Source organism: Ictalurus punctatus, chromosome 24 (assembly GCF_001660625.3).
Source record: "Ictalurus punctatus breed USDA103 chromosome 24, Coco_2.0, whole genome shotgun sequence".
Lineage (NCBI taxonomy): Eukaryota > Metazoa > Chordata > Actinopteri > Siluriformes > Ictaluridae > Ictalurus > Ictalurus punctatus.
The window spans coordinates 12,425,343-12,447,780 of NC_030439.2; the positions used below are offsets into that span (position 1 = coordinate 12,425,343).

Sequence of the window (22,438 nt, forward strand, 5' to 3'; positions counted from 1 at the left end):
TTTACAAAAATATATTTTTTTAATGGATGACTTGGAGCGAAATATTCCAAAAAACAGCCAATAAGTGTCCAGCGTAGATGGGAACTCCTTTAAGACTGTTTAAAGAGCATCTCAGGGAGATTCCTCAAGAATTCGGTTGAGAAAATGCCAAGAATACATTTCTGGAAATTCTAGTCTACTTTGAAGATGCTAAAATATTAAATTATTTTGATTTATTTAGGATTTTTTTTTTTTTTTATCAAAACATAATTCCCATCATCCTATTTGTGTTATTCCAGAGTTTTGATTACTTTATTATTCTTCTAAAATGTGGGGAATAAATAATAAAGCATTTGTGTGTTTAGACTTTTGATTGGTAATGTGTATATGTATTGTTTGCAGCTGCACATGTATATTACATTTGTCCATGGCATTCTGTATATAAAAAGCAGCAGGCCTTTTTTCATTTCAGGCAAATAAAAAGTTGTATGTATAAAAAGTAAATGACATTTGCATTTCACTAATCAGTTAAGTGGTTACTTATCGAGTTCTCCATTAGTATGTAACGCAAGGCCACCATTTGTTTCTCTGTTTTTCTCAGTGGAGAAAGATGAGTCGGTATTGCGCTCCTACCTCTCAGAGCTGCAGAGCATCAAGTCTCACCTGCAGGAAGCAGAGCAGAAGCTGATGATTGGCATGCAAACTCCGCCCCCTAGTGTTCTTTCAGGAGAAGGTGCAGGTGCAGCTGTTCATATTGCAGAGCAAGAGGTAAGCAATAACAGATTTAACAGCGCCATCTTCTGGCTGAGAAATTATGCTTCTTTTTTATTCCCAACCCATTCCTTTGGTTTTATACCACGTTATGAGTGCCAGTGAGTCCTAAATGATAAATGAGATGACTGATGTCACAACACTGTTGTATTAATTGTGCAGAAGCTGCAACAACACCTGAAAAATCTGCAGTCGGATCTGGGTGACGTGTCTCGTCGCTGTGTGAGCTTCTTGGAGGAGAAGCCCTCCTCGTCCAGTGTGCCTGTGCTTCGCTCCGAGCTCAATCTAGCTGTGGAGAAGATAGAGCGACTCAACTCGCTGTCCTCTGTCTATCTGCATAAGTCAGTACATATTCAGACACCTACATTTCTCATACTCACCCACCCACCCTATCAGTCCACTCACTGTCCAGCTGTTTCTGTCAGGTTGAAAACAGTCGATGTGCTGATGAGAAGCTTGCAGGCTGCTGAGAGTCAGGTGAAGAAGTACGAGGGACGATTGAGCGAGGAGGACATAGTTCCTGCTGATACCACTGCCATCCAGGCCTTGAGAGAACAGATAAGGGTGAGTCACACCGACATAAAGTGCTCACCTTTCGGTTCTTTGTTCTCTGGTACTCTTTCCCACGTACATAACTGTAATTCACTGTACATGTATCTCAGTGTGTCCTTATTCATCTGCCGTGTGTTCAAAATGATACTGGAAGAGTTAATATCTCTTTACTGGAGTGTAGTACAAAGCCCTTAATAGAGAAGTTCCATATCATATCCCAAACTGCTTAATCTTTTTAACTGTTTTCCCAGTCTTGATTTAAGCAATAAATCACTATACTCTCACCCAAAAACTCCAAAACTGCTTTTTTTAATGTAAACTTCAAGACCCATTTTTGGAAAACAGCTACACATAAGCACTAAAGATGGCATACTTAGTTGTGAAAAATCTGTTAATTCAGACAAAAATGTCTAAGTTGTTAAATCTACACTTTTTTTGTTATGGAGTAAAACCTCATATAAGCAATACACACTGCATGGCCAAAAGTATGTGGACACCTGACCATTGCACCCCATTCCAAAACCTTGGGCATTAATTTGGAGTCAGTCTTTGCTCTTCTGGAAAATCTTTCCTCTAGATTTTGGATCGTGGCTGTGAGTATTTTTCATTCATTCAGGAGCATTAGCAAGGTCGGGAACTGAAGAAGTGAGGATGCCTCGGGTGCAGTCAATATTAAAGTTCATCCCAAAGGTGTTCGGTGGGGTTGTGGTCAGGGCTCTGTACACACCACTAGGGTTCTTCCACACTAACCTTTGCAAACCATGTCTTCATGAACCTCGCTTTGCGCACATGAGAATTGTCATGCTGGAACAGGTTTGGGCCGCTTAGTTCCAGCGAAGGGAAATCTTAATGCTACAGCACACAAAGAAATTCTAGACAATTGTCTGTTTCCAACTTTTGTTGTGTGTGATGGTCAGGCGTCCACATACTTTTGGCCCTTTAGTCTATTTCTGGACTGGTTCAGTTAAAGAGAGTTATTCATTTTGCTGGTAACTACGTGCCGTGTAACACTGTTATCTACACATTCAGAAGTCTTTACTTAATAATCAGAGCTTTGCAAAGAGAATCCTACGAGCGTTATCATTTTGGCTGTAACATAGAAACTAATCAGGCTGTTTTTTTACTTAGCACGTCCATCGTTTTACAAGGCAGCTGTTAGCTTGGCGCTATTAAATAACCGTCCCAAGAATGTTAATAGGTGTCTTATTTACTGCCTTGTTTACCGTCTTGTTTGTGATGTCTTTTTCCTGAAGTCAGTCAATTTTTCCTCAAATAAAATAAAGCACTTGTTCCTGTGAGAAAGCAGTGCTGCTTCAGGATGGGGGAAAAAGAAAGCTGCCATTTTCTTAAATATCACAATACTTTTTTTTTTTTTTTTTCCCCACACAATTTCCAGTTTCTGACTTCTCAGGACATAGCCACAGATTATATTTTTCACAAGGCAACTCTCAGCTCTTTATGTGAATCATATAAGGCCAGGTTAGGACGTTTCGGGTAACGGACTGGTACACAGCATGGACCTCATTTAAACGTGTGAATGTTTTCATTGGTCAAACCAAAAATTCCTGCCAGATTTACAAAAGTTTCAATCATCTGATTTTCTTCATGCTCGCATGCCCATTAGCATTCGCGCTTGAACTCATAGCACTGCTGGTTTACATTTATTGACGCCCACAAAACTTCATAAAAGGCAAGGTTCAGAGAAAGCGGAAAATGACAAATTTATGAGCGAGCCAGTGAAAGAGTGCTTCCTGTGCTCTAAATCTTCCAGAAATGCAGCTCAGCCTTTGTTGCACTACTTCTATGGTAAATGTCTGCACTTATATAGCTCTTTTATCCAAAGCGCTTTACACGGTGTCTCATTCACCCATCAAACACCAATGGTAGCAGAGCTGCCATGCAAGGCGCTAACTTGCCATCGGGAGCAACTTGGGGTTCAGTGTCTCGCCCAAGGACACTTCGGCATGTGGAGTCACGTGGGCCGGGAATCGAACCGCCAACCCTACGATCAGTGGACAACCCGCTCTACCACCTGAGCCACAGCCGCCCTATTCTACTATAGACGTAGACTCTGTAAACTCTTCATCCTTTTACACGGGGCTGTTTCTTTTGTATAAATTTATTGGCTGGTTTTATTTTTCTGAATTCATGGATCTCTTTTGGATCGCTTTCTTTCAAGTCACCAAATTTGTGTGTGCAGTTGAAATAACTAAACTATTTATACTTGACAACATAAAGTTCTTGTTGGATATGGACATCTTCCCAAACTGGGTTCGCACGCATGCCACGTTTCTTGTGTAATGCATCTATGAATGATTCATGAATAAACTTGTTTGTATCCAGTTTGATAAATGAAGCCCAATGATGATTATCTATAAACTGATCCATGCTCCCAGCTGTAATGGGAATCTGGTCAAGTCATTTCGTTTTACTTGTTTGCATATTGATATTTTAAGCCTGCATTTAAAAATTGTTGTTAAAGTCCTAAATGAATAAAAATCTCTTACTTTACTATCTATCCATCTCTTTTCAGCTATTCACTTTCTTTCTTCCCCCCCACAGAAATGGCATTCAGAGCTGAAGGAGCAGGACCACGTCTTCCAGTCTCTGAGCTCGGAGGTGCAGCGGGCACGCGAAGCAGGTACCCAGCTCAGTCAGCTGCATGCTGAGCGCAGTCCTGAGCTGGAGCGCTACCAGGAGAAAGCCCAGCAAGTCACAGAGAGATGGAACGGGCTACGCAGACAAATGGAGACACGGTGAGCGCTTTGCCTTGTAGGAAAGTTATCAAGCGGAATAGCAAGAGTGCTCAGGGATATCTGTGGCTTAAAAACATTTCCGTGGTTCGTTAGCACCACTAATAAACATTTGAAATGTGTGTTTCCTGTTAGGCAAGCTGATCTGGAGACGATAGGCTCAGTGCTGCAGCAGTACAGAGACGGTCACTCTGGTCTTATCCGCTGGATCGAAGAGACCACTAAGAAACAGGAGAGCACTCAGCCTGAGCAGACTGACAGCAAAGCCCTATCTGAGCAGCTCTTCCAGCAGACAGTGGGTCACAGCTTCAGAGATGATTTTTTTTTTTTTTTTTTTTTTTTTTTTTTTTAGCTGGGAATGTGTTTCATTAACACTGACTCCTGTGTACCCCCGCAGGCTTTGGTGGCTGAGATTGAACAGAACCAAGTGAAACTGGACGAGTGCCAGACGTACTCTAAACACTACTGCACTGCTGTCAAGGTAAGTGCTCTTTCAGAATGGATGGACTCAACTGAGCTACTGTGGACTGAGCTTGTTTTGGCGGGACTTCAGGAACAAGTTTTTCATCGAAATGTGTCCCCTTGTAAACAACTACAGTACATTCAGATAGTATTTGTCTGACATTGCACTGTGCCTCCCTGTTTTCCATCAGGACTATGAACTGCAGCTGATGACATTTAGAGCTTTTGTTGAATCAACTCAGAAGTCTCCAGTGAAAAGAAGGAGGATGCATTCTTCATCAGACGCCATAACACATGAGGTAGGAGAGGATAAAAGGAATGGGAAAGGAGAGCACAAAATCTAAGGGTTCTAGAGTCTGTTAGGTCCACAGAGCAAGTGTTTTAAACTGTGTGTTGTCAAAAAAATAATTATTTACACATAGCCTGATTTTTAGTATGGAATAGCTGTAAGTTAACATTCAAATATTGTTATTAATCCTAATTTGAAAAGGTGCGTTCTGTCCGTTCCTTTAATTTTTCTCTGATGGAGAATGTGCTGCACCGTGCTCGTTATATGTATTGTACAGAGCAGAATTTTTCAAGTAAGCGAACAATTCAAAAATTTAAATCAAACTTTTTTTTTTTTACAGTTTTTGACTATCAGTTAGTTAATTGACCGGCATACTAGAAAGAAAATGTAAACTTTGATAGTCAACTTTTCTAGCAAAATTCAGGGAGCAAACCTATACTTGGAAATGGTGCATGAAAAAATAAAACCAGTGCATTTCGTGGTGATCATACTGAATTATGGAAAAGGAAAAAATTCCTGTTGCGGTATGAATTTCCGATCAGTAGAATGCAGAGCACGCTGGAATCCAGGAACACCGGATGTAAGACATGAATTTATCCTGTATGGGACAATTTGGAGCCAATACACTGCTACTGACAACTTGAGATGTGGGAAGAAACCAGAAAACCCCTAGAGGTGACCCATGTGAAGACAGGGAGACCATGTGAAACTGCCCCTAACTATAATATTGTGAAATCTTCATGAATAGTAATTCCCACACACTTTTGTTCTAATTTGGCCTAAAAACGGAGGACTAAACCAAATGTGAATGGGGTGTAAACTGTCACACCCTCACATCCTACTGTAACGCTACATCTTTTTTCGTTCCTGCAGTTCATGGATCTTCGCACTCGCTACACAGCTCTGGTGACTCTGACAACGCAACATGTCAAGTACATCAGTGATGCACTGCGGAGACTTGAGGAGGAAGAGGTACGAGTTAAAGCTGGACAAGCAGTTAATTCGTATTCGGTAAGCCTTTTCCACATTTTAGAATGAAATGCTTGCTCTTGTCTTGCAGAAACAAGTTGAGGAGGAGAGACAAGCCTGTGTCGGTCAGGTCTCAGACCTGCTAGGTTGGGTTGAGGGCCTTCAGGAGAGAGCTGCAGGACCAGCCGACACATCGCTTGCTGCACAGCAGGTATGAACAGACCTCTCATTTTTAACTCTGGCATTGACCCCTTTCAAGTGGTGATTCTATAGGTAAAGATTTTGATTTACTGTTCTCTTCTTCAGGCAATCAGTGAGCAGTTGGCTTCGAAAAGAGAAGAAGTTGCTGAAGCAATCAGAAGCACACAAGACTTCCTCCGTTCGAAACAAGCCAGCAAGTGAGTGCAGTACCTTAACAGATACAGCACGTGTTATGGTATACTCTTTTAAAATAGGGGTCCTCAATTTTCAGTCAAATTTAGATTTCGGTTTTATGAGCACTTTTAACAATACATATTATCACAAAGCAGCTGTACAGAAAACTCTACGTAGATTGAGATCCGTAAGGAGCAAGCCAGAGGTGACAGTGATGAGAAAAAAAATTAATTCAGACTCTAAAGGAACACATCCTCTTCTGGGTGACACCAGATAGTGGGATTATGAATCATACAGGTGTAGAAGAGTAAAGGCAGGCAGTATTGAGTGGACCGAGTTGAAAGGATGTTCAGTTTAAACATATTGTAAGTAAGAGTCCTGGAATGAGCACAATGCATGCTTAGTGATCAAAGTAGCAGTTCGTCGGTACAAATCTGCAGGATGGATTATCCAGTCTTATCTGTACAGAGCCAAAGTGGCTACAGGTTTTCATCCCAACCATTAAGAGACAAATCTATTAACAGTTTGAAGACCAAGAGCAAATAATTAAAAAATGTGGAATCAGGTTAGAAAGAAAACCTGCAGCCACACTGGCCCTTTGAGGGTATGACCGAGTACCCCTGCTCCAAAATGCATTCACACAAACACACATTTCATACTGACTTCGCCCACTATCCTTAGATTGTCCCCTGAAGAGCGAGCCCAAGTTACATCACAGCTGGATGAACTGAAATCTACTTACAGCCAGATGTGTGACCGCTCTGCTGCTCAGCTGCAACAGCTCGAAGAGCAGCTGGCCAAAGAGGAGAAACGAAAGGTAGACGTAAAAGTTTACGGCGAGCTTTCCACTCTGCCGGAGCAAGCTCTAAAAAGCAAAAAGCTTGCTTCTGATGTGTTGCTTTAAATGGTCGTCTTATGATAAAGTTCATTTATTTATTTTTTTTATTTTGACATTTTCTAAGGAAATGATAAAGAGCGCTGTGTGTGTGTGTGACTGTGCGAGTGCTGCATGTTGTGTGTTGCCTGTCACTTGTGTTTTTCACATCCATCACCACCTCCATAAGTCTCACAGGTTTGCTTCAACATAACATTTTTTTTAATAGCATGGAGTGAAATCCTAACATACAATTCACAACATGCCTGTAATCATGTCGTCATCATCACCATCATCTGCCATCTTCATCAAACACATCTGCTTATTGCTACTTACTGGCCATGAGTTTTAAAGAAGTAGCAATGAATAGTATAGTAGTTTTACATGAACATCTTCAAAGGTCATTCCCATAGTGCTTATTTAGTTTCCATTGCACACATTGATTCATGATGATTTTTGCACTATAGATGTAGACATTTTCAGTTTTTCTCTGTTAAACTCATAGGAACACACATACATTTTCAACATTCATCTATAGCCACGATTAGAATGTAAATTGTGTAGTCATACTCTTTATTACAACATAATTATACGTGTGTATGACGTGATGTGTATGAGTGTGTGTGTGCAAATGAGTGAAATGATAGTGTGCATAGAAATGAGGTTTTCAACACCACTCTTACAAAGGTTTCCTCAAAAGCAGACATTTCATAGGGATTAATGTAGAGGCCAGCTATGCATATGTCCGCCTGTTTGAGCATGATGTGTCCAGATCACAGAGCATTTATGTGCGTGTGTGTTTTTATGTGTGTGATATTGTCTGTGTCGATGTCCTTTAAAAACAGTAATATTGTGTGACTTAATCAGCATTCTGCTTTAAAATCACTAACAGCTGCAGGAAAACATCTGAGTCAGAATAGAATATGTTTTAAGACGAGACGTCAGTATGTAGTGTATTCATCTTATTTTATTTTCAGAAATTTCATATAGCAACCACGTTTACAGTATACTGTTTACTTAGAGGTAAGTCCCAAATCAAATACTAAGTGAGTGATCTGTACAGGCCCCATTCATGAGCCAGATTATCATCACTTCTGGAAGTCGCTATGCCAAATGCCATAAATGTTAAATGTAACTTATCTTAGAGATAAATTGATGGGACAGTAATCTAAGATTACAAACTGATAGGATTGTCAGGTAGCAGATAGTTAGCGCTGACAGTGTCTCAGGCAGATGGAGTGCGGCATGCAGAATGCTAACATCCAGCTTCTCACCTTGTTGCACCTCAAACTGCCGAGCCGTCGGCCTATCTGTGTATGTGCGTTTATGGACCCCCTCCGTACGGTAAGTAGTGCTTGCTTTCTCTCTTACCGTTGGCTTAGTTTCTGAGCTGCTCTTTTCTCTTCTTTCTTTTTGCTGTACTTTAAAGAAAACTCTTGTAAAATGCTACAGTATTTGTCTTGTTTTTGCTTTAGGAAGCTTATGCTTTGTTGCTGTAAACCAAATCATGATGTTTTATTCGCCTTTTTGATTTCAACGACAGTCCATGCAGGCAAACTTTCTATTCATGGGATCATGTATTAGTTAATTATTACTGAATGTCAACTTACGCTAGTTTTGCATGCTTGGGTTGTGGGCTTTTCTAAAACTCTTTACTGGCCTAGTTTCAGTTTAAAAATAAAGCTGATAAAACATAGGTTTATTAATGAAAGGGGACTTATATATATTTAAAATGATATCTCCTTTTCCAGGGCCATGAGACCATCGCTGGAGTAATTGATCTTGGTACTGTGGAAATCTTCCCAGTTTTCCAGTCAGCACAGCGAGGCCTAATAGACCAGGACACATGCTATGTGCTACTGGAGGCACAGCTTGTTAGGGGTGGTCTATTACATCCTGATTCCCCTCAGGGTCTTTCATTAGAAAAGAGTTTCTCCTCTGGTCTTATTGATAGCCGCATCTACCAGTCACTATCAGAACTAGAAGCTGCCCTCCATCTTGTCCAACAGTCACAACTCACAAAGACTCACACGATACCAGCTGTTGCCGCTATGGAGGTGGGCTACATAAAAGAACAAATTGGGCTTCGTATCTTGGAGCTGCAGGTGAGCACAGGAGGCTTTTGGGATGAATCCAAAGATGAAATACTTGATCTTGAAAATGCTAAAGACAAAGGTCTCATCTCAGCTGCTGTTTATGAGAAGTTACTCTCCCGTCTTGATAGGCAAGAGCTTATTGATCCTAATACAGCAGAAAAACTCAGTCTATCGGAGTTTTATCAGCGATGTGTTTTGAATCAGGAGACTGGTCTGCGTCTACTGCCAGTCAATCAGCAGTCAAGGGGAACAATCTGCTTACGATCTGGTGTAAAAGTAGGCATTTTCCGGGCAGTCCGAGAGGGACTGATTGACCAGCAAGTCACTATTCGACTTCTGGAGGCTCAGCTGTTTGCAGGTGGCATCACCGATCCCCGCACTGGTCACCGACTGACAATAGATGAAGCTGTGAGGCATGGCCTTATGGACCAGGACCTGGCCTGTGCCTTACTGAATCACCAGTTACAATCAGGGGGAATCATAGACCCAGTCAGTGGAGAGCGCCTGGAATTAGATGAATCTATCCAAAGAAACCTTCTCTCTTCTCGCATGGCTTTAAGGGTGCTGGAATCTCTCTGGGCATTTATGGGCATGTTATGGCCAGAGTCAGGGGATCTGCTTCCCATTACTGAAGCTCTACAGCAGGGTGTCATTTCAGGTGACCTAGCTCGGAAAGTCCTAAAAAAGCGTCATTCTGTCGGTGCAATTTACTCTCCAGAAAGTGGTCAGTTGATTCCTCTGGGCCATGCTGCAAAAGTTTTGGGACCAGAAGCAGCAGAGGTTCTTCAGCAGACACAGATTCCAGACATTCTGCCTGCCATGATTCAGACAGGGTCCCTGCAGCATCGAGGTCCTTCCTTTTCATCCTCTTCATCCCCTGCCTCACTCCCACACCTTCAATCTGGTACTTCCTTTTTGGAGGCGTCCAAGCCCCAGGAGCAAGATCTCCACTACCTCCTCTCTTACCTTATGACACACAGCTACATAAATGCCCACTCAGGAGAGCGTCTGGTCCTGCTGGAGCCTGAACTGATGGAGCTCATTAATGTAACTGGAACAACAAAAGATCAAAAAAGACATAAACCACAGTTGAAAGAGCCCTCTGACAGAGAGGCAGCAGGAGAAGCTGATTTTATGAGGTCATTAAGTGAAACAAAACAAGAAAACATTCAAATTCTTGATGTGAAGGAAAGCACAACTTTCAATATCTCTAGAGAGGACGAACAAGAAAAACACATTCTTTTCGAAGAAGATGGAACAGATTTAACTGATGATATTCATAAGATTGCACTTAGGAATGCTGAACCAAGAGTTGCAGGTGTTTCTTTAAAAGAAACAAGCACTGACGGTACACCAGTAAAGCTCTTAGATACAGGCTCCAAAGTATCAGAGACCGAACCGGAGACAGATCCTGAGACATCACTCCTATTTGTAAAAGACATGAAAATGTCTTCTGGTTCCACATTTCAATCATTGAGTCCAAACATGGAAGAAACAGGTAGGGGAGAGCAATTCATGGAGTTGACTGAACCAGCCTCTTGGCTTGAGCTTGAGATGCCTACCTCGGCCTCAGATAAGAATATGCTTTATGAAAATCAAGTGGAATGTGTGCCAGCTGTGAAGAAATTGATCGATTTAAAGAGAGAGAACTCTACTGTTAAAAATAAAGACACTGTAGAAGAAAGTCAGCCTAATCAACTTCATAGGAATGCTGGAGAAGGCTTACAAGTGAGGAAAACTGAAGTATCAGATGTAAATAAACAAATCTCAACTCAAACAGATGCCAACAGAAAAATGGAAAATGCACACTCGTCAAACATGAAAGGGACCATATCTGTGGACATTTCTGAAGATGCAGAGCTTGATCGCATGGCAAAGGAGTTGCTGCAGGGGGGTCTTTTGACTACTGGGACCCAGAAGTTACTCCTCGATGAGGCTGTATACCAGGATCTGCTCCCAGTTAATACTGCTGTAAAAGTAATGTCTAAAGCAAAGCTTTTTGGTGGTTTTGTGGATGTGCATGCTTGTCAACCACTGAGCCTTGATGATGTTCTACAAGAACGTCTCCTGGATAAAGACTTAATGGCCAAGGTTATCCAATCCGAAAAGACTATGGCTGGTGTGTTTGATGTGGAACATGGTCGAATATGCTCATTAAGGGAGGCTGCTAAAGAAGGGCTTTTAGATACAGATACAGTATCTCGCCTTCTTGAGGCCCAGATTGTCTCTGGGGGAATTATTGACCATGAAAAAGGCAAAAGGGTTTCAGTTAACCTTGCAGCCAAACTTGGGCTAATAGAGGAAGAGCAGAAAGATGAGCTACTTTTATTGGAGAAGTCATGTCATGGAAAGAGTTCTGATCCACATGCAATACAAACAAAATTGAAACTGCAACTACAGATGAATGGAATATTAGACCCCAAAACAAAACAGCCTGTACCTCTTCAACAAGCGCTTCAAAAAGGTCTTATTGGTTATGAGGAAACTGAGCAGATCCTACTGCAACAGGTAGCTGAAGGTGGAATTGTGCACCATGGGTCTGGTGTTCGCCTCAGTGTTACTGATGCGGTACATCAAGGCCTCATTGACAATTCGCTTGCTCCAAAACTCAAGCAGTTTGAGAAGTCGAGACAAAACCAGTTCAGTTCAGATCCAAATGGCGCCTTTCTTCAGGCAGCTGTAGGCTTCATTTATGATAGTGCTTCAAAGAGCAACCTTTCATTGACTGAAGCTGTTTCCTGTGATGTGATAGATCAAGGCACTGTGAATAAAGCTATGGAATCTCCGATTGTAAAAAGTGGTGTTTTGGATCCTCAAAATGCTTGTGTTGTACCGTACTTGGAGCTAATAAAACAGGGAAAGATTGACATTGAGACAGGTTGGAGATTCCTTGAAGTAAGACCTTTCAGTGGTATTCCAAACAAAGAAAATGGTGACCTGTTGACTGTGCCAGAAGCAATGAAGACTGGTCAAGTTGACCCCATTCCAGCGCTCAGATTATTGCAGAGTCAGGCAGATTCTGGAGGTATCATCAATATTTCAAGTGGGGAAAAATTACCTCTTCTAGATGCTGTTGATAAAGGCCTTGTTCAAAAAGATGTTGCCATGGTTATTGCTAATAATCAGTTTTTAAAAGGTGGGTTGGTTAGCCCTGTCAGTGGTCAGAGGGTGTCGAGTCTTAAGGATGCTGTTCAGGATGGGCTAATCTCTAAAGAAATGGCTGCAGAGCTTTGTGATAAATTTGGACTCGTGGATCCTCTTGCGTCACACAGTGTTTCATATCAAGGCAGTCCTACAGTGAGGAGTTGCAAAAACATAGAAGTGAGCACAGTGCATTTTGCCGACCCTGAAACGCCACACTCCAGGCCTACAGATCACCAAAAAGATCAATTAGAGGATGATACAGATGAACGGCTACAGGCCTTTCAATGTTATCCACCATCTGAATTGGTAGAACAAATGCACATGAATATTTCATCAAGTGGAGTTGGGAAAGATGCTGATGTATCATTAGAGGTTCTAAGTCAGTTTGCTTTAAAAGCAGAAAGAAGGCTACAGGAGGCCATTGAAGAATGCAGTCCTAAACAAGATAAAGTTATTGAACCTCAGCAAGAGTTAAGACACAAACTTGTTCAGATTCCACAAATATCTGCGGTTGAATCTGAAGTTGGAATAAGCTACGACATTATACCCCAAACCACAACGCCAGATATCCAAATACAGCCAGCAGTTGAAATGGGCGTAAACCTGGAAAACTACGAGAAGAGTAACTTTAGCCTTGTCCCAGAAACCACAGACAATGTGCATGATGAGCAAGCCCAATCTGTCAAAAAAACAAATGAGATTACCAAGGCAGCAGAACTGCAGTCGGTGTCTGATACAAAGACAGTCTGTGAAAGAGAAGAGAACTCTGACAATAGAAATGACATGCCTATATCAACACTTACTGAGGGGCAGAAGATGCCTGGAAAAAAGCGAGGAAAAGGAAAACATAAAATGCAAACCAAAATGTGTACAGACAGTGATAAAAGGTCAGAGGTACAACTACAAGATACAAGTGTGACTTCACAGTTACAGGATACTGAGGACAAAAATGGTATAAAAGTCTACTCAGATGAAAAATCTGGTGAACCCAATATGAAAGCAGAGAAACAGGCTGGAATGGATTTCGAAATTGGAAGAACTCCAGTGGTGCATGCATCATCTGAAGAAATCATTGCAAAAGGGTTTGGAAGTGAAGTTTTAGATACTGCCCCAAAAGAGGTCAAAGAAGATCTAGATATCGGAGAAGTTAGTGTGGTTACACCTACAGAGGATGCTAAAGGCAGCCACATGATGGAAGCAAAGATTCTTCAAAAATCTGAGCATTGTTCAAAGACTCCTGATGGGAATGCAGCTTCACCTGTATATGGCACTGAGGATACGACTGTAAAAGCTGATAATGGCATTGATCAAAAATGTTCTGAAGATAATTTGAAAATGGAGGAAGATGTCAAAGAGGTCACAGAGACCAAATATGGAAGGGAAGCTGTAGTGACTGATCAGAAATCTACAGATCTGGACATGAAAGGAACGGCTCAAGTAGATTTGGAGGTTTTCAAACCTCCATGTTTGCACATAACTTCACCTATAGAGAGAATGGACGCCATGTTTGAAAAAGATGCAGTCGTTAATGAAAGATCTGAAGCTATAAAGATTAAGAAAGGGACCAAAGTGGTCGAGATCGATTCGGAGGCTATAAATGCTCCAGATCTGACGGAGGCTTCTCTTATAGATGAAAAGTTTAGAAAAGAAGTTGTTGCCCTTGATCAAAGACGTGTTGAAGGTTTGAAGGAACGGAAAGACCTCAAGCTGGATTTGGAGGTTCTAAAACCTCCATGTATGAGTGTGACTTTGGAAAGAAACAAATTTGAAAAGAAAGTTATAGTCACTGACCAGAATTCTGAGGATGTGACCATGAATAGCAAGCTTAAAGTAGATTTGGAGGTTCTAAAAACTGCAGACGTGACAGAAGTTTGTCTTGAGGAGGATATCGAGGAGAAATCTGGAACAGAAATTATTGGCATTCATCAAAAATATGATGTGGATGTGAAAAAACAGAAAGAGGTCAAAAAAGATGTGGAAGTTGTAAAGCCTATATATATGGGTGCGACTTCACCTATAGAAGGCATGGAAACCAAGTTTGGAAAGGACATTGTAGTCACTGATCAGAAATCTGTAGATGAGAAGATGAAGAGAGACGCTGGTGATCAAAATTATGTGGAAGAATGGAGGGAGGTTAAAAAGGATTTGGAAGCTCTAAAATCTCCATGTACGAGCGTAACTTCACCTACAGAGGGCACCGAGAAGTTTGAAACTGATGTTATAGTCACTGATCAGAAAGATGCAAACTATAGAGATTTGGAAGTTTTAAAAACACCAGATACAACAGAGGGTTCACCTGCAAAGCACATGGAGAACAGATTTGCAAAAGAATTTGTTGACATTGATCAAAAATCCATTGATGAAGATGTGAAAATCGAGAGACTGCTCAAAGTAGAGATGTCAGAAGTACCAGGTACAACTGATAGTATTGAGTCTATCCCAGAGGGTCTACACCAGGGAATAGAGGTTGTGAAGAGTGTAGAAGTGATGCAACAGAGGCAACATATGGAAAATACAAGTCTGGGAGCTAAAATATCAAAACATGACCCTGATAGTTTGGTGGATGTGCACAGGAACACAAAAGATGAATTGCAGATTCAAATACATTCCACAGTCATAAATGAAAAGGTTAGCCATGAAATAGAATACTCTGAGGATCATGCTTCAGATCAGTCAGACAAGAAGAGGAAGAAGAAAAGAAAAAACAAGAAGACCAAGATGGTAAATCCTGAAAAGGAATCCGAAGAGTGCAAAGGTGATGAGCCAGTGCAAAGCCCACCAGTTTATGTCCCATCTCAAAGTGAGACGTTCAGTGCAGTTAGAAAAGATGGACTGGAACAACCTCAAAAACCTAACCAGGCACAGCTGGAGAAAGAAGCCCTTCTGATGAAAGCGAAGGAAAGCATTCTTAGGAAGGTCTTTGAGAGGGGTGTCAGTGAGAAACAGGCTGCTGAAGAGTTAGAAGTATTACGTCCAGGGTCAGCTAAAGAACGACATGTGACCTCTCAGGATAAAGCCAGGCTAGAAGAGAAAAGTTCTTCACTCCATGCAAAGGACAATGAGACTGGTGTAATCCATCAGACAAAACAGATAGACAAAAATAAAAACCAGCTGCCAGGAGATGTTTTAACTGGGACCAACACTACACAAACTCATTCCAGTTCGACAGACCCGACTAATGATGACTTTTACAAGAAGCAGGACTTAAGCTGTACCGACAGCTCAGATGTTGCTGTTGACCCCAGTAAGCAAATATCAAAGCCCACTATTGGTTTAGACGGGCAAGTTTGCAAAACAGGAACAAAAGAAACTGAACATCTGAAAAGTGAAAAGCTAGGAGACTCTGCAGTCCCCAAGGAACCCTATACTACTCTTACTGGGGAACATAAAGACCAGCAAAAATCTGTGTCTGCTATAACATTAGCGAACAGTTCAGATGCTGTACCACAGAGTGAAGTAAATGTGTGTGTACATACCTCCAAACCCGAACTGGAGAATACAGTTAGCAAGGAGCCACTGCAAGTCCTGACTAAGGAATACTCTTACACTGACGATGAATTCAAAGACGAATCGTCCATTGAAGACTCTTCAGAGTCAAGACCATCTAATTTAGAAGAGGTCCCTGAGTCTGATACTACAGAGTGCTGGGAAGAGGAGGATTTTGCAGAATGTCAAGAGAGTGTAGATGAAAAACAGACTGAAGACCTAGTCAAAAAACAGAGGACAGCCCCACAGATAAGCAAGGTAAGATGCTGTGTTTGTTATTCTGCAATTATTTAGCAATTTCGGTCCTTAACTCTTCTTTTGTAATCTTTTGTAGTCATCTTGGACCGGTAATTCCGTTACTAATTTATTCATTTTTGTATGTTCTTAGTCCTCTTTGGTGCGTCAAGAATGCCTAGAACATGATCAACAACTTGTAGCACTGCTCTCCATGGTGCGGCACACTGAAGTCCGTCTTAAGCAACAGCAGCAACAATTTATGGGGAGGAGTCTTGCCACACTTGATGACATCATTAAACAGACAGAGGTCAGCACTGCTTAAATATTGTTTCTACATTCTTAGAAAAAGCGGTTTCTTAAGGTCTCTTCAGGTGGTTAACGCACACTCAGATTATTATTGCAGAGCAAGGCAGATATATCATGTATGAATTGGGATTCTCTGATATTAACTAACACCCCTGGAAAAATGCTGTTTGTTCTCCTGCACCAGTCAAGCCCATTGCAGCAGAAACTGTGTGCACATAATGGGGGTTTTATGATAACCACCAGACCACCGGGTTAGGAAAAAGAGCTGCTGCTCATCTGTTTTGCTTAAGATGTAGACAATAGAACAGCGGGTAAATGGCAGCTGTTCCCCTCAAAGCTCTTGGTTGAACCTAAAACCCATTTTCCTCTTTGTGCTGGCAAGTTTTTCTAAGAGGGGTTTTTTTTTTTTTTTTTTTTTTTAATATATATATATAAGATCTGCCCATTGGGGAAAACCCATAGAACCCTTTTCATGCAAGATAGAACCTAAAAGAAAATATATAAAAATCGATTCGTTATTTCGTGTTAATTAAACTTCTTCGTTTTCCTTTTACTCTAAAACAAGGCTCTTGTGCTAGAGCTCACTGATTTGGAGCCCCAAGTAAACAGCGAGGTTGAAGCAGCCAAGCAGCTCCTGGAGTCACACAATGAGGATGTCCCTCCGCAGTTAGTCACAGCCCTGGAGAAGGACCAGCGGAGTTTGTCCCGTACATTTAACGCTGCAAGAAAACTTGCCGAGAGTGCTCTGCAAGGGATGCGATCGCATCGTGACGCACAGAAAGTAAGACAGAAACATCAGCTTTCGTTTTCAAGCACACCAAGGTGTCACCAGTGACTGTAAAAATGTGAAAATAACTACTTCTTCCTAGGAGGCAGTGCGTAGCGAGTTGGAGTCTCTGACTGGGAGAGTGGACGGTCTTCTTGGCTGGCTTAAAAACACAGAAGCTCAGCTGGAGCAAGAAACAGCTTCATCTGAGGATGGAAAGATTCAAGAGAATGATGGAAGAACATTAGTGTGGCTCACTCAAAAGCTGCAACAAGTCAAGGTAAAATTTTACTCACACTTAAGAATTCTAAATAAAATGATCGTTTTGGTCATAATCTCTTACTATTATTTCTACCATAGTGCTGTTGAATTTTTTGTTCAGAAGGTGTTGAGGTAATTCCAGCTAGAAGATAAATCACAGGTTTATATGGATGTGTTTATTCTAATATGTTATTGATTTTTATGCTAACAGCTTACACGGGGTCTTGTATGGCACATGCTACACTTAAAAGGATCTTTTAAAATGTGCAAATGTTGATATTAAGTGAAGACATTTATTGAGCATTTTTGGAAGGAGTCTCCAGTGTCAGAGTTTGTAACAGTCAAGGATAAAGCTGTAAATTGGCATTATCCGACACAGGAATGTCTTCAAGACAGAAGGCATTGTGCTTTCTCTATATCTCTATTAACTTCGAGAGATTTAAAATAGGCTGGTGAAGAAATGACTTTATAGCTGCTCTTATGTAAGCGATAGCATTATATAGAACTACAAATGGATCAAATGTACAATGTATTGTTTAATAAAATCAAAAATCATTGGCAAATTGGTTTGGTTCTACTAGGTTTAAAACACTTTGAGACGTCACCAACCCACAGCTGATTGTTTTTCTTGTAACCGCTTCCCTTTATGTGTTTTATTTATTAATATATCACGTATGGTTTTCTGTTTCAGGATCTACAGGATTGTCTCACAACCCGCTCCAATGAGCTAAATGCTGTGGCGTTTGACATCCAGGTGTTTATCTCAGAGCGTGCACAGGATCTAGCACCTGAGCAAAGCAGGCGTCTGCTGGGACAGCTGCAGCAGCTCCAGAGTGCCTTTCACCAGGCCTCGGGCCGCACCCACACGAAGGCCGAGGCCCTCTCGGTCCAACGAGTCCGAGAAGAGGAGCGAGAGCAGAAGGAACGAGAGAGGGAACAGGAGGAAAGAGAGAGAGAGAAAGAGAGACAGACTGCTAGGGAGAGAGAGGTTTGCAAATACCTGCTTGAATGCTTATGCCTTTACAGCCGCAATAACGGAAACATGATTTTCCTTTGGATTTTAATTAATAACACCAACATGATGATGATTATCTGTAAAACCAATCTGATGCTTATTTCTTTATTAGGACTGTTGTCACTAAGCAACAGAAACGTAGAAGCTAGTTTATCAGTTTTCCAATAATAATGTTGCTATGCTCCATCGTGCTTCTACGGCTTATTCTACCACTCACTTTGCAGCTAGATACTATTTTGCTTTGTGCATGTGTGTGGAAATAACATATGTATTAACCTCTCTGCCTTGCTGTTACAGATTGCCACCGAGGACAAGCGCTTATGCCAACTCGAAAAGGCTAGAGATTTCAAATCAGCCATTTTATAATAGCAGGCTTTTTTTTTTTTTTCCACTTTTCTTATCTGTTTTAAAGAAAAGGAAAATAACTGACTGATGAAATGTCATTGTGATAATCCAAAATCATTTTTCTTGCTTGACTGACCCTGTGTAAGATTTGTGTTGTCTGCCTGTGTGATCAGTCTGGATACATCTTGCTCAAACAATGCATAGTTTTGAGTGATATGTGAAGTGTGATTAGTCAGTTTTGTGATGAGTGGTGTTGAAAACATTTTTAAAACTGCGTGAGCCCTAACATTGCTTTAAATAGTTTTAAGTATTATACAAAGGATTTTTTTTTCCTGCTGGGTTTTAGGTAGTGCAGCAGGAGAAGGCAAAGTGCTCACAGAAGCTTGAAGGCCTCAGTATGTGGTTGGCTGGTGCAGCGAGCCTGCTGGCCAGTCAGAGAACGGGAGCTGAGTCAGATGATGTGAATGCACTTCAGCAAAAGCACAGTGAGCTCAAGGTGATTTAATAACTGAGCTACATGACTATTTTATATATAGGAATATAGATTACCCATGTATCTTAATGCACATCCAATACTTTGGGTCAAAAATTTCAGGAGCTGCAGAAAGATCTTCAGACCAAAGGTGATGGCATGATGGAGACGATTCGGTCTGTGGAAGAGTTCCTGGCTGAGCATGGTGAGGATCTGAGTCCAGAAGAAAGGGCTAACCTTCAAGCGGCACTGTCGCATATGAAAGAGCAATACCAAACCCTCACAGGCACTGCCCAATCGTCACTGGCTCAGCTGGACTCGACCATCAACACAACACTCCAGCAAAACACACAAAGGGTAAATATCTCGACTAAATAAATCAGCATTGCGTTTCCTTTTTTCAGCGCTTCCTGAAGCTGTATTTTCTTTTCCCTTGCTCTTATCTATGCAAGGCTAAAGCCGAGGAGCAACTGCAGGAGACTCAGGGAAAAATAGACGTGCTGCTTAAGGAGTTATCATCACTGGACACCTCTAGGAGGAAGTCGCTTGGTGAGACTGTTCTAGATGCCAACGTGCCAATGGGGTCACTGAACTCGCACAATGACATGCTGAAGGTCAGATCCGAACTGTCCGTATTGAAACCTGTGCTCATTCTGAATTTCCAGCATCAGTTCATTCACATTTGTGTTGTCTGTTACAGGATGAATTACAGCAGTTACAAGATCAGCAGGCTCACCTCCTACACGTGGCCCAGTCCACACGCTCTCTCCTGGAGCAGCCAGACTCCACTGTGCCCCCGGAGGAGAAGCAACGCCTTCGCGCCAAACTAGATCACCTCCAGAGCCAGCACCAAGAACGTCTACAGAGCTGCCAGGAGAGACTAAGACGGTCTGAAGCACTTCAGGATGACCTCTCTAAATTCATGGAAGAACATGGCAACCTGGGAGCGTGGCTGGAGCAGAGTGAGAGGGTGCTATGTTCCTTAAAGGAAGGAGAAGCTGATGCTCAGGGGCTGAAACACAGGCTCGAGGAGCACAAAAAGGTATTCGTTGTGTAACTGTTCAATATTTCATCATTATTGAGTATAATTTTAGCATTAGCATTTTAGTATTCTGTATGAGTTTCATGCAAAAAATGGTGACTTGTTGCTTGTCAATGCTTTCTAGCTGGCAGATGATGTGATCTGCCACAAGGCAGATTTGCGCTTTGTGTCCATTTCTGGACAAAAGGTGCTGGATTCGATACAAGGGACTGAGGAAAAGGTCGGTGCTATTGACTTGGCTCTACGAGACACAAGGCAGCTTGTCAGTGATAAGCTACAAGATGCAGTGCAACGCTACAGTTGTCTACAAAACAAGGTAGGGGGGAAAAAGTTCCTGTCTGCATAATGGTCTGAACTTTTCAGGGCAAAAATCCCACTTATCAGAGTCATCCAAAATGTTATGGAATGTGTTTATTTTATATCCTTTTAGGGGATTTAAATTTTTTTTAAAAACATAAGATTTTAGGTGTTTCTGTGCCTCATTTTCTATGGAGAAGTCACATCGGGTAATGTATTATTCATTTCAGAAATAATTTTTGTGTGGTTAATGTATTGGATCCTCTTCTGCTTGTTGCAGTCTGTCGATCTTGGTACCCATCTGTCCAGTCTACTGGATCGGTACCAGCAGTACCAGGATGAGGCTGCAGCTTTGGATTCTTGGCTCAGTGCTCAGGAGCAGAACCAGAGCATATTGAAACCCTGTGGAGAGCAAACGGATACACAGACACTACAAAATACACTGAATACTGTACAGGTAAGATTGGCTACACATCCCTGATGCACATTGAAGAGGTTTCAGCTTGAATCAGTGGGTGACGGAACTTTTTTTTTATTGCTTTATTTGAATCGTCTGCAGGACGAGCTCGCTGAGCGCTCGGTACAATTGGAGAAGGTGAGGAAAGCTGGGAAAATGCTCAGTAGCACCCAGGAATCTCCCAAACTCAAAACGGCAGATATCAACACCACCACTGGTAACTACATGTTGATTTTGATTTATTAGATGCTGATTAACTGTGTTTTAAAATATCATTCATGTTGTTATGTAATCCATTTCAGATACACTTGAGAAGCGGTTTGGAACTCTGTCAGAGTGTGTGTCTCAGAGAGCCGAGCAACTCCAGACTGCAGTTGCTCAGTCTGTCAGCGCTCAGGAGGGTCTCAAAGCACTGCTGTCCTGGCTGGATGGTCTAGCATTAGACCCTGGACCAGTCCACCCTACTGCCCAAGCAGTGCAGGAGGCCCTCACCCAAAATCAGGTATCACATTGATCTAGATTCGCCATATGTAACACTCGAGACAAAATAAAAACTGTAGCCTTCAATACATCTGTGAGCTATTATAAACCTGCATACCCACTTCATAGCAGTGGTAAACATCTCGAGGGCAAGATTTTAAGGTTTGAATACTGAATATGAAGCATCTACTGTTAATTATGTGTGAATATGTAGAACCCTTAAAGTTATGTGTAAAGTTTTTTTTTTTTTTATTGATCCTTTGTCTATTTATTTATTTATTTATTTTTTAAACCAGAAACTGCGGCAGGAATTATTGTCACGCCAAGGCAGTATGGAGGCCACTCGTGACTCCGTGTCCAAGCTGCTGAAATCTGCAGATGCATCTACAGTCTCTGGTCTGCAGGGGGCACTGCAAGACTTGAGTCAGCGCTACACCACAGCCCAGACCATGCAGGCTGAAAAAGAAGCTGAACTGCGGGCAATCCTGCCCAAGCTGGAGGGCTTCGAGCGCCTGAGCTCGGACCTTCGTGACTTCACACAGAGCCGCGAGAGAGTTCTGAGCCTCGGGGGCCTGCCGGACCACAGCGTCGAGGATTATAGACAAACCATAGAGGTAACGGAGATCATCCACAAACAGCGGCCATGGTGCTCTATTTAGACTCTTTATGGGCACTAATGTTACATTATAAAGGGTAAAGTCTCTAATTAACTTATCATGCTTTTGGTTTTAGGAGGTAAAATCAGATCTTGTCCAAGAAACAAGCCAGTTGAAGTCATTTGTGGAGCTTGGTGCTGACCTGAGCAAGTCAAAGCTATTTGCCACTGCACACAGCCTCGTGGACTCAACCAATGAGGTGTCTGAAAAGTTCGCTCGACTAGAAGCCAGCGTTAATGAGAGGTGAGTTCTAAGCAAAAAACAAACGGACAACAAAAAAAACCCACCTGTCCTCTGGAAAGCCATCTTAAAAGTGCTACAAGAGGGCACTAAAGGAATTATAATGTTAGGACA

The 22,438-nt window shown here is 41.8% G+C and overlaps 1 protein-coding gene across 22 annotated transcripts in view; it reads left to right on the forward strand.

The window, feature by feature from the left end:
- macf1a (microtubule actin crosslinking factor 1a) overlaps positions 1 to 22,438 on the forward strand; it is a 196,470-nt gene that overhangs the window by 119,208 nt on the left and 54,824 nt on the right. For 21 of the 22 annotated variants that reach the window (XM_053675246.1, XM_053675247.1, XM_053675256.1 and 18 more), the window contains 26 exons: positions 581 to 747; positions 913 to 1,091; positions 1,176 to 1,314; positions 3,865 to 4,058; positions 4,191 to 4,350; positions 4,453 to 4,536; positions 4,709 to 4,816; positions 5,680 to 5,778; positions 5,867 to 5,986; positions 6,082 to 6,173; positions 6,832 to 6,967; positions 8,776 to 16,008; positions 16,139 to 16,294; positions 16,859 to 17,074; positions 17,163 to 17,339; positions 18,012 to 18,308; positions 19,027 to 19,176; positions 19,276 to 19,509; positions 19,605 to 19,766; positions 19,853 to 20,194; positions 20,319 to 20,510; positions 20,772 to 20,948; positions 21,051 to 21,165; positions 21,251 to 21,450; positions 21,725 to 22,042; positions 22,161 to 22,327. In XM_053675246.1, coding sequence (XP_053531221.1) covers positions 581 to 747; positions 913 to 1,091; positions 1,176 to 1,314; positions 3,865 to 4,058; positions 4,191 to 4,350; positions 4,453 to 4,536; positions 4,709 to 4,816; positions 5,680 to 5,778; positions 5,867 to 5,986; positions 6,082 to 6,173; positions 6,832 to 6,967; positions 8,776 to 16,008; positions 16,139 to 16,294; positions 16,859 to 17,074; positions 17,163 to 17,339; positions 18,012 to 18,308; positions 19,027 to 19,176; positions 19,276 to 19,509; positions 19,605 to 19,766; positions 19,853 to 20,194; positions 20,319 to 20,510; positions 20,772 to 20,948; positions 21,051 to 21,165; positions 21,251 to 21,450; positions 21,725 to 22,042; positions 22,161 to 22,327 — 11,614 coding nt within the window. The remainder of the gene's footprint in view (positions 1 to 580; positions 748 to 912; positions 1,092 to 1,175; positions 1,315 to 3,864; positions 4,059 to 4,190; positions 4,351 to 4,452; positions 4,537 to 4,708; positions 4,817 to 5,679; positions 5,779 to 5,866; positions 5,987 to 6,081; positions 6,174 to 6,831; positions 6,968 to 8,775; positions 16,009 to 16,138; positions 16,295 to 16,858; positions 17,075 to 17,162; positions 17,340 to 18,011; positions 18,309 to 19,026; positions 19,177 to 19,275; positions 19,510 to 19,604; positions 19,767 to 19,852; positions 20,195 to 20,318; positions 20,511 to 20,771; positions 20,949 to 21,050; positions 21,166 to 21,250; positions 21,451 to 21,724; positions 22,043 to 22,160; positions 22,328 to 22,438) is intronic. The other variant, XM_053675254.1, reaches the window with a different exon arrangement.